The following is a 12,041-nucleotide window of genomic DNA, read 5'->3' on the forward strand; positions in this document are numbered from 1 at the left end:
TTACACCCCTTCTTGAGTCCATGCCCAATTGAAATCAAGTTGACTTGCATCTCTGGCATGAAAAGTGCATCAGTTATCTTAACCTCATAAGCTTCAGCAGCAGAGCCACAAAGTATCTTTGCTGTCCCCTTGCCAGCCACGCTTAGCTTCCTTGATTCTGCTAAGGTCACAACAAATCTGTGGCTTTTATCGAGTTTGATAAATAGATTGCGATCACAGATTATATTCTGCACCTGAGTCCACGATGAAAGTGTGACCCTTTGTTGGCTCTTTTAAGGTAATGTAACTTTTGGCATTGCTCTCCCTTTCAGATAAGCCACCTTGTCCGTGCTTCTCCTCCTCCCCTCTTTGTTTGTTGCCATGACTCATCCCTGTGTTTACTTTATTGCCATGGTGACCAGGTCTGTGCCCTCTGAGTTTCCCGCTCTTTGAATTATATGCTGATGAAATATATACTGAGGCTATATATACTGAGGCTACTTCGCTTGCTAATGCTGGAATCACTTTGCCTGCTGAAATGTGCCAGAGTGCCATCGCTTTCAAATTTCTCCTGCTGCAACTTTATATTAAAATTTCTCAGACTGGACATGACAGAATCAACCTTCAATTCACAGTCAGACAGTTCAAGTGTGACAATTAGGGGTTCAAAACTTTTAGGCAGGGATTGTAGGATTGCCCCAATTAGAATAATTTCATTCAATTCACATTGCTTACTCTTCAAAAGCCTGTTAATTTCTAAGATATTTGCTATGTGGGCTTCAAAGTCTCCCCCTTCCTGCAGTTTGCTTTCGCATAGCCTTTTATACAGGAGAAGAGCTGCATTTGTAGAGACTTGGCCACATTGCTTTTTCAGTCTACACTTCTGAGCCCACACTTCTGAGGCTAAATCAGTATCCCGCACATAGATCAATAAATCATCACTTATACTCAAAATTAAAAGGCCTCTTGCCTGTTGGTTTTTCTTGTCCCACGAGGCTTGAGCAGCTTCATCTTGGGCTGGCCGTCCCTCCGTGAGCACTGCAAAGATCCCTTTTGTCATGAAGATCGCTTTCATCTTGAGGGCCTAGGTTTTGTAGTTATTGCCATCCAGTTTGGGAAAAGAAGGAGCCATTGCTGAGTAGGCTGTAGTCACAGGATCCATGCTGCAGTTTCTAACTAACTCAGCTGCACTTGCAAAAATGAAAAATGAAAAATAAAATAAACTCTGCTTGTGCCTAGAAGCCTGTTGCTCCTGCTGGGCCCATAACCCTGTTAGAGGTTGTTGATTTTTACCCACAATAGGTAAAACAGCAGAGCACTAAGGAATGAGCACACACTCCAGTTACAGAGTAGGTAGCAGAGGATGGTTCGGATATTGCAGCTATTTAAAGAAAAGACATGGAGATCCTTGTATGACTAAACACTAAATATTTATTGGTTAAATACACTTAGATAGGAAAGACCTATCTCTAATCTAAAGGACTACATAGTGGATAGGTAAGGAGAGAGAGAGAGATGTTTCCACCTGCTCTCTAGGAGGAAAAGAAGGATTGTGACTCAGCACAGGAAGTGCTGCAGAGTCAGTTCAGGGGTCATAGAGTAGGGACAGATAGGGAGACCCTGACTCAATGTCTCTACTCCCAGTGGCCCTAGTGGTCATTAGGACAGTTGGTGCAAAAGGTCGATGCACTGGAAGTTCATCTCCAACAGAGAGAGAGAGAGAGAGAGAGAGAGAGAGAGAGTGTGTGTGTGTGTGTGTGTGTGTGTGTGTGTGTGTGTGTGTGTGAAGGGTGGGGTGCCTGTGCCTCCCTGCCCACCCACCCGCTCTTTGCCACTACTGCAAGAAGGCTGGCCTTGGATGTCTCAGTGGAGATGCTCTAGGTCAGCCTTCTGCTGGCCTCAATATACTTCGGCTTCAGCTCCCTTTTTCAATGAAAGAACAGGAGGCTAGATTGGAAGAAGAAGGCACTGCCAGGGAAGATAGGTCTGTGCTGGGAGGGGAGATGGAAGGACAGATGGGTGGCCAGACAGACAGACATTTGGCCAAGTGAGTGATATGGGCTAGAGTAGGGTGGGTGGAAGGAAGGGAGGAAGGAATGGAGGAAGGCCATAAAGGGAAGGCAGGCAGGCGGGTAGGCAGGTGATTTGGGCAAAGGGGTGGGGAAAGCTGCAAGGTGTTGTTTGTGCTGGAAGTTAAGGACTTTGTGCTGTCTCTTGTCTCAGTGACATAGGAGGACAGACTAGTGAGTCAGAAGGCTAGAGGGTCAAGACATTGGTCATCCCTTCTCTACTGCTCTGACACTATCCCTTTGGAATGTAGATTGCTAATTTCAGGGACACTTCCTCTCTCTTCTCTTCCTGTTCCTTCTACCTTGCAACATGCAAGCAAGCTCCTCTCCCTGCACCATGTGTGCAGAGAAGATGCAGAATCCATCTACATCCAGCTAGATAGATAGATTAGAGATCCTAACTCCTCACTTTCCTATCTAGAAAGGAGTTCTTTAATAAATGCCATATATATTGATTTGAAACTATGAACTGGCTCCAAGTTACTTTACTCTCAGCATACACACATGCCTAACTAAATCCACTGTGTTGTGCCTCTGTGTACTCTGCTATAATTGAAAAAGGGTTTCTCTACCAGAGAGAATTCCCAATAGTTTGTGTACCAACAGGAGGACCAGCACCTCACCACACAGTTCTCAATATGTTAGGGAACGCAAAGAGTGTAGCTGACTGGGTCCAGAAACAAATGTTGACAGCCATGAGGAGGAGTCTCCAGGGGTTGGTGCTTTACTATCTTGCTAGGAGGCCAGAGCTGCCTTTCCCTAGCAGAAGGTAATTTTCTGCAGAGTAGTTTTTTTTTGTTTTTTTTGCAAAGCAGGATTCAAGACTCTTTTGTTAAGCAGTTGAGTGATAACTACCGGTTTAGTATACAATTGGATCCCATGATCTTATAAAATGGGATATGATTCATATAAACTTCTACAAATGGCACATAGAGCTGTAAAAATTTACACATTAAAATTTATTTATTTATTTAGATAGTTAGATAGATAGATTTCTATACTGCCCTTCCAAAAATGGCTCAGGGCAGTTTACACAGAGAAATAATGAATAAGATGGATTCCTGTCCCCAAAGGGCTCACAATCTTAAAGAAATGGAAGATAGACACCTGCAACAGTCACTGGAGGTACTGTGCTGGGGGTGGATAGGGCCAGTTACTCTCCCCCTGATAAATAAAGTGAATCACCACATTAAAAGGCACCTCTTTGCCAAGTTAACAGGGGTGAATTGTTTCTGAGTGCATGTAAAGTAAATGATATATTGAAGTGGTAGCATAAGAAAAGTTTAAGATATTTTTAAAGTGTCCTATTGACCTTAAATAGAATTTATAACTACGTCCTGAACATGCAGTATAAATAATTGATAAAAAGGAAGGTGAGCAAGAATTCTTGTCTCCACAATTTTATATACTCATGCTATTTTCTGTTGTGATGTTGTTAATCAATATTTATTAGTCATCGTGATGTTGTTGTTTTTAAGTATATTTAGCTATACTGCCATAAAATAAAATCCTAGGACAAAGTAGTTCTCTGGTCTATAATTCTTTCATTGAAAATGTGTGTGGTATTTTTAGCCTACTTTCCAGTAGGCTTATGAGATCACCCAGCATTCTGTGTGTGTGTCCATGTTGTCCGTGTGTGTGTGTCCATCCGTGTGTCCCCCACTATCAACTTTGCGACACCTGGACCAATATGAACCAAATTGGGTACAGTTGTGGGGACACATAGGCACACCTCAACGGCATAGTTTTTGATTATGTCATCCACCCCGATCGAAGTTGGTGGACGTGTAAACATTTGAGGCGCATGTGGGCTAACTTGTGAACCTCTTAACCAATTTGAACCAAACTGGCTACAGCTGTAGAGACACATAGGGAATCAGGTCTGTTTAAAGGATCCTCCTTGGTTAAGCAGCTAAGGAAAACAATTTATGGAGAGATTCTACAAGTGGCCTTTTTTAGACCCAATTTAGAATGTAAGCACTACAAACACTGCACTTCATAGTACTTGTTGCAACCTGATCACCATATCGCTCTCTTTAAGGAGAAAAAGGTCCCTTTTAATAGGAAATGAGGTGGCATCTATAACACTGATTACTGCTTCTTAATGTAGCTAAGCCATGGCTCCCAGAGGACCAGCAAGAGTGTCCCAAAATCACTTGCCAACAGAACGCTAGTGAGCTAGGCACGACATTCAGGGAAACCCACTCACATTTCTTAAAAGAGTGTGTGGTAGCTAAAAGAGTGTGGCAGGGAGTAAGCAAGCTGTTAGAGTGGCCCGATTTGGAAAAACAGACTTGGGAAGAACTGACCTCAGGTTTGAGTGATAGAACCTTTTTTCGGGGTCCCAGAAAGAAGCCCTCAAGGAAACGGGATTCAGCCTCAAGGAACAGGTGCCCTCATACTAGGGAATTGGAACGTTCCTCTTCTTGTCATCAGGTTAGTAAACCTTTATGTCATTTATGCAATGCTCCTGCATAAGAACAGGGAAGGAAGACGTGATCAAGAGGTTCACGTGGATAAGACAGTAAATGTCTTCTGGAAAAGTCTGTATGGTTATGTGCAGAAAGACAAGTGTATCTCTTCTAAACAGCAATGGGACAAATTGTGGAAATGGATGTTGGACGTAACCCCCCCCCGATTACCTGATGTACCTTGAAATCCCCCCACCCCTGAGTTACAGTACTGCCTGCATATACTTTATAACCCGGTTGGTTACCAAAACCTTGTGTGTAAATCTTTGTATATATGATGTGCAAACAACCACTTTGTATATAATTGTGCTTTGGTAACGTACTGTATGCTTTGGTAGTTTGTTGGTTCAATTAAAAAAAAAGTTCTCCTAACGGCATAGTATGTGATGATGTAATTCACTCCAATTCAAGATGGAGGTCACATGAACTTCTGAGGCACAAGTGGGCTAATTTGTAGACTGCATAACCCATTGGAACCAAATTGAGTACAGTTGCAGTGAGCGACACACATTGACACCTCAATGTCATAGCTTGTGATTATGTCATCCATGTCAATTCAATATGGTGGACACGTGAACATTTGAGGCACAAGTGCACTAACTTATGAACAGTCTAACCAATTTGAACCAAATTTGCTACAGCTGTATGGACACATAGGGATGCCCCAATGGTGTAGTTTGTGATGATGTCATCCACCCTGATCCAAGATGGTGGATGTGCAAACTTTTAAGGTGCATGTGCACTAACTTGAGGACTGTCTAACCAATCTGAACCAAATTTGGTACAGTTGTAGTGACTGACACACAGGGACACCTCAGTGGTGTAGCTTGTAACGATGTCATCCACCCCGATCCACGATGGTGGATGCATGAACTTTTGAGCTGCAACAGATCTAACTTGTGGACATCAATTTGAACCAAATTTAGTCCAGTTGTAGAGACACTGAAAGGAAAGTAGGCTGATAAGTTCTTACTAGAATAACTTGTTTTCTGCTGCTTTTTAAAAAGTAAGCATAACTTATTTCTTATTTTCCATTAGAAGGAATCTCACTGTTGCTAAGAATCATAATATAATGGTAGAATCTGGCTGTTGTCTGTTGGCCTCTCTGTACATTTGTCACACATTGACTGAGCTGCTGTAATGACTGTTCATAAAAATTTAGCTTCTGCTTGTCAGCTTTCTGTTTCATTGTGTTGTTTTATTCCCAATGGTTTATCCAGAAGAATTATAATGGTTGAAGGATTATGCATGGTGGAGGAGGCAAGAAGCAAAAGGTTAGCTGAGGAAATCTTAGTCTGAGGACAGTCTGAACAATAGATATTAATATGTGTGGTAAATGTGAAGGAGATAGGGGAGAAAGGAAGAACAGAGGCAGGGAGATTGAGGAGTCAGACTGGAAACATGGTCCAGAGGCAGAATTTCTAAAGGAAAATGGGAAATGTTTGACCCCCCCTACCTGACAGTAGCTCAGTTTACTATAATATCTATGACTGATATTCAACAAGTGCTACTTTTAAAAACCATTGCATCACCATGAGCCTTGTCTATTAAGTTACTACATTTACTAGGGGTGTGCGAGCTGGCCCAGTTCAAGCCGGGCTTGATGTCAAGCTGGCTTGGCTTGACAGGTTTGAACTGAACCAGGCCTGGTTCGAACCGAGCCAGTTCAGAGCTATACTGGTAAAGGGGAATCCAGTGAGGATTAGAAGTATTTAAAAAGCACTCACATGTAAGGCAAAGTACCCACTGGAGGTGTCAGCATCAGCTCCCCCAGCCCCTGCCAGCGTCCCCCTGAGTGTCCAGGGCCAACTTGGTTCCGTCCCAAGCCTTCAGTCATGTTTATTTACGGTCATAGACCAAAATTTACATACATAATAATACACGTAATATAGTAATAATATATACATAATATAATCAGGAACATGGACTCATCCTAATCAGCAATTTTCCGTTAGCATAATCTGATTTACCATCTGTTGTCTAGCCTTCTTAGCTGCCTCACAGAACTTAGCAACTTTAAATGTTACTTCCTCCTTCTGATCTGAGAGCAGATAGTTGACGTAAAATGCATCTGTATGCCCTGGGAAATCAGTCAGTAAGGAGGAAATATAACAAGTTCGTAAGTCCCTATAAAAAAGACAGCGGAGTAAGATATGAAAGATAGACTCCTGTTCTCCAGAGCCACAAGGACATAGTCTCTGTTCTTTTGGGATCCCTCTAAATTTACCTTCTAATTCAGCTGAAGGTAGCACATTAAATCTGGCCAATGTAAACATCCTGCGATATTTAGTGATAGTAATCTTACCCAGGTAATTCGCAGGTTTAGTATTATACATTTGTAAACCTAGGAAAACTTCTTTAGAGATTAAAGATCGATCAGTCTGCATTTCCATATCATAGATCCGCTGCTTTAATATCAGTCTCACGTGACAAAAACCCATTTCTAATAGACCATCCAGGCTAAAGCCATATAAACTTATTTGGCGAGATATTGACTGCTTCCAGCTAGAATTAAATTTATCAATAAAAATTAAGTGAGCAAGGCCTGTAGAAAAGAAAGACAATCTCAACCAGAAGCTGAGAATGGAAAACCACATCCGGGGCCGTCCCAAGCCTTTTTCAGCCCACTTCGGGCCTCTGTGCGTTCATGGAGGCCATTTTTTTTTAAATCTCCACACATGCGCATGGGCCATATGCATGATACAAATAGACCATGTGCATGTATGGAGGGGAAAAAAAAGACTCACACACATGTACAGAGGCCTGAAATGTGCCAAAGAAGGCCTGAACTGGACCCAAGCCGGTCCTGGACACTCAGGGGAGTCACTGATGCTCCCCACCCCCACAGCAGCCACCGACAGGTACTTCACCTTACAAGTGAGTGCTTTTTTAATACTTGTAGAAGCTCCCCACTCCTACTGGCCCTTTTACCAGTAAAGGGGAATCTTTGTTGCATTCTCCTTTGTTGATAGGGCTCCAAACCAGGCCTGAACCAGCCAATTGGTTTAGTTCGAGGCCAAGCCCTTTGAACCAAATGCATTCGAGTGCAAAGCAGCTCAATTTTGACCCGGTTTGCACATCCCTATAATAGTAGTTATAGTGAACTGAACAGTAGAGTTCAGTTCAGAATATGATAGCTGGATGTGCTTATCTCATTTTATTTTATTTTTATTTTGCTCTTATGGTTATTTTTATTTTAGAGCAGAAACACTACAAAACTTATTTCTAAAATTGGATGACTATTTCCTCCTCCAAGTAAAACTATATCTTTAATTCAGATCTCATGTGGTCTCTGTGTTGTACTCCCCACCCCACACTTAACTGCCACATCCTTTTACCTAAGTTGGGTACAAGACAGAGGTCTAGAGGGCTGTTTAATGGAGATAGCCAGAGAATAAAGATTTCCTCTTGGTGGCAGTGGTAAAGTCTCTTTAATTAGGGGGCTAGTTGATACCAGGCCATTACAGGGACATGGGATTAAAAAAAATGGAGAGGAGGAATCGGATTATGATGATGCACTTCTTGCATAATTAATTGCAAAAAAAAGTATAATTGCTGCTTGAGGAGGCTGAAAATAAGAAAACAATAACATAGAGTAATGGAGTATTCTTTGAATCGAGACCCATTACCCCCTCTCCCACATTTAATCTGACTTGGACACCAGAATTGTCTGTCAGATTGGTGGTAGCAAGATGGTATGGCAAGAGGGAAATCAGGCCAGAGACTTCTGTGTAGATGGCAAGATCTGAACAGACCAGTGGCTGTGGCAGAGACAAAGACAGTAAGAGAGCCCTTTCTCATGAGCAGAGTAAGGGCTTCAAGCGGGTGAGGGAGAAAGCCTCTAAAAGCTTACTTCCCCCACAGAAGGGCAGGTCCTAGTCTCTGGGCTGGTGGATCACCTGCCCAGATAATCACCAGCTGCTGCTGGTTGCTCCAAGGATTCTGCATCATCCTGCCCCACTCCCTGGAGCTCCAGTAATGTGACACTCGAGTGTGTGGTGCATTATGGGGATCCCCCCTCACCTCTCTGAGTCTGCTAGGCACAGCAGCTTGCATCCGCAGCTGACATGATCTGATGGGTAAAATGAGGTTAAGGGAGTGCTTGTTCTTGTAACCTCATTTTAAAGGGAGGCTTCATAGGTGGGTTTGCGGCCATGGTGCCACTGAGATAGGTCCGATCCCGGTGGTTCACATGCGCATGCAAAATTGGGCTGGGGTCCCTTAGCCCGGTTTTGCACGTGCATGTGAATAGCCTCAGAGTGTTTCAAAGGGAAGGGACAGATCAGTAATGGAGAAAAGGGCAGCTAATCAAGGAAACCACATATCCTCTGCATACTGCCCTGTAATCACTGCTTGATATACAGTTTTCAGCATTCTATCATTGTAAAGGTGGAAAGTTCTATTCATCTTAAAATAAAGGTGATTCAATCACTATAGGGCAACCTAATGGAAGGGGATGGGGCTGGAAGACTAAAGAAAAATGAGGGTGCCTGGAGGCTATGTAAGCAAGCGCCATATATGAGATTTTAGAATGTGTTTTTGCATGAGTGAACTTTAAAGCATCTCCACCCTTCTCTTAAACCAAAGCTTTATGGTCATCTCTTAAAGCTCATGTGAGGTAAACTTTATATATACATGTAGAAGAACAGAAATATATATTGTACAGTACTTAAACACACATTGTTAAGCAGTGATTGCATTTCAGAGAGGGAAGAGAAAGTGAAAAAGAGAAAGGAATACACACGAGCAGCAATAGACGTCATTCAACCAAGTTGCGGAGGAGCGCGCGTTGGGATTAATTCCAGTATGTCAATAAGTAATTTGAACATTTCCAGGGCATTTAAAAGTTCAAACATTCTCCCTTGCATGATGCTCTTGAGTTATGCAGAGATTTCTCCTGTTTGCTTCTCAAACACAATTTAATACTAGTAAGAAAATTAAAATTAAATCTGCTTCTGCGTAAAACTGAAAATCCACTACATTGTTCACAATTCTGCTCTATCTTTATTTAACGTCACTTATTCTGGGCTGAAAGTGAGTTGAGCTCCCAATCTTGTCCGGGTTGCCGCCCCTCGCACTTCATCCTATCTATGGGTATCAGGCGAACAAAGCCGAGAGGGGCCGGAAGTATGGTGGAGACAGAAAAAAGGCTTGAGGATCAGCTCCTCACTTAGATTTCTTGAGGGGGCTGAGGAAATACACTTTCTTCGAAGAGAGAAAAACGAAGGGGGAACTCCTCAAAAGCTTAGGGCGAGTTTGCACCTGTAGGGGCCTGGAGCGAGCGTAGAAACAGCAGCAGGGACGTAGCTAGGGATGAGGTGGCCCCTCCTGGCGGCCCCTTGGAGTGAGGGAGAAGAGATAATGAAGAAAATAGGGAGGGGTGGAGCTGGGAGGTCGGAGGAGCTGGGGGGCCGGGCTCTTTGAACTCATCCGCTCTATTATAACTACAGCCCTGGTCAGCAGATTGCTTAAACAGTACCATGAGATCGCTGGTGCGCTACAGCTTTCCCCACCAACATATACAGCTCTACGCTGTTCACGTTTTCTTGCACTAAGTCCCACTGGGCGCTTGATACCAGGAGAGCGTGTAGAGCTTTACGCGCGATCCTTTTTATGCGAAGCTCCACGGATTTAAATGTGGTGGTCCTTCCAACGGGATCATGAGACAGATGTCCTCTCCGTGGCAACCTCCACAGCAGCGCCCCCTCCGCCCCACGGTCTGATCCGGAGTCAAAGCGCCAGGCAGCAGGCACAAGGCTATCGCTTCTCCGGCCCCCGCAGAAAGCCCGCTGCGATTGGCTGTTGGATGTCATCACCTGGCCTCCTGGTGGGTGAGCCGGGAGGTGCGCTCTCAGCCTGAAGGGGCAGAGTCCAGCAGGGCTGGGAAAGAGCAGCAGCAGCAGCAGCAGGTGGTTGGTGCCCTCGTAACCTCTTTGTCCCTGCTGCGTGCGTTTGGGCGGCCGGGAAAATGCCTCTGGGGCTGAGGAACAAGAAGAAAGGCAAGTCCAAGGAGACGTCCACACTGGTGGAAGGGGAGGCTCCGCTGGCGCGAGGTAGAGGCGACGAGGAGGAGGACGTAGTGGCTGCAGCTGCCTCCCCGCCGCCCCAGGGCCCCATCCGGCTGGTCTTCCATACGCAGCTGGCGCACGGCAGCCCCACAGGGCGCGTCGAGGGATTCGCGAGCGTGAGGGAGCTCTACGCCAAGATAGCCGACGCCTTCCACATTGCCCCGGCTGAGGTACGTGACTGACGCCGGGTGTACTGGCAAGCTGCTCGGAGTCGTCCCAGCCTGGGCTTCCCACACGCTCGAGGCGGCGGGCTTGGGCCACCAGGGGGCTGCGGTCACTAGCCCGCTTCCTCCCCGCGGTGGCGTGCCTCTCTCGGTCAAATTTGACTCAGGAAATTTCCTCCGCAAGGAGAGGGTAAGGCTGCAGCCTTACAGCCCCTCAACCCACTTCTTTAAAAAGCTACCTTGTCACCCGCGTCTCTTTATGGAGATTTTAAACTAAGTTACTGGTTGTGGTGGGGACAGAATCAATGGGACGTATTGATGAACACATTATAATGCTGAGGGAATCAATTGCCGGCAGAGGGAATCAATTGCCTCCCTGGTCCCATATAGATATAGTGTGTGTCTGTGTATGATTCCCTGGTCTCTCATTCCTTCCTTCCTATCTATCTATCTATCTATCTATCTATCTATCTATCTATCTATCTATCTATCTCAACATGTGATTCCCTGGTCCCATATATATGGCAACCACCCAGAGACTTGCGATTTGGGCAGTATACAAATGTGTTAAACATGTGAGAAAAGCACACTCAGTTGGACTTCTCAAAAGATTAAGTCACACGTGTATAGGTCTCAACTTGCTTTCCATTATCCTCATGGGCATCTCAACTGCTTTAAATTCTGGCTCATGACCACCACCCCTCCCCCATGTCAAAGCCTTCTTCAAGATCTGTTAAGGTGATTCCTTAAATCATGACAGGTATCAGGCCTATTCAGTGCTCCTGGCCTGATCCCCTCAGAGGACGGCACTACACTCTATTAATTTAAACAGCAGGTCTGTAATACAGTGTTTCATCAGTGTTTGCTATATTGCCTAGCACTGTACTGCAGCACAAACAAACAGGCATATAATTGCTGTTCATTGTGCTGGGTTTTATGCAGTGATCTGGGCCTGCGACTCCTGTGCTGACCACAATAATCCCCTGAATTGTTGAACAAAGCTCAGCACAGTAAACAGCAGTTATCCATGTACTGTAGGAACTAGGGAATATGGTACCACCCTCTATATTTATTTCTCTCTTTCTGGTGCTGTTTCTCGCATTTGTGGTTTGGCCTCAACGCAGGCAGTCAACAATGTATGAAACTGCTTTCTATACTCTCTAAATATGAGTTGGGTTTATGTATTATGTTTCTATGTGACATTCAGCTTGGTGTTTCTAAAGTACAGTCTTGATCCACTGAACAGCACAGCTTTTCAGAGACAGTCCAAGATATTTTGGTGCCTGTGGA

The 12,041-nt window shown here is 44.5% G+C and overlaps 1 protein-coding gene across 3 annotated transcripts in view; it reads left to right on the forward strand.

The window, feature by feature from the left end:
* Positions 1 to 4,050: 4,050 nt before the first annotated feature.
* GIPC2 (GIPC PDZ domain containing family member 2) overlaps positions 4,051 to 12,041 on the forward strand; it is a 61,552-nt gene continuing 53,561 nt past the window's right edge. Inside the window, exon 1 of one of the 3 annotated variants that reach the window (XM_053247617.1) lies at positions 4,051 to 4,484. Coding sequence is in view for 1 of the 3 variants with exons in the window: in XM_053247615.1 (XP_053103590.1) it covers positions 10,488 to 10,757 (270 nt within the window). In the remaining 2 variants the exon portion in view is untranslated. Of the gene's footprint in view, positions 4,485 to 10,051; positions 10,758 to 12,041 lie in introns of those variants that run through there. The other 2 variants (XM_053247615.1, XM_053247616.1) reach the window with 2 other exon arrangements.

The sequence above is a fragment of the Hemicordylus capensis genome, chromosome 4 (genome assembly GCF_027244095.1).
Source record: "Hemicordylus capensis ecotype Gifberg chromosome 4, rHemCap1.1.pri, whole genome shotgun sequence".
NCBI classification, from domain to species: Eukaryota; Metazoa; Chordata; class Lepidosauria; order Squamata; family Cordylidae; genus Hemicordylus; species Hemicordylus capensis.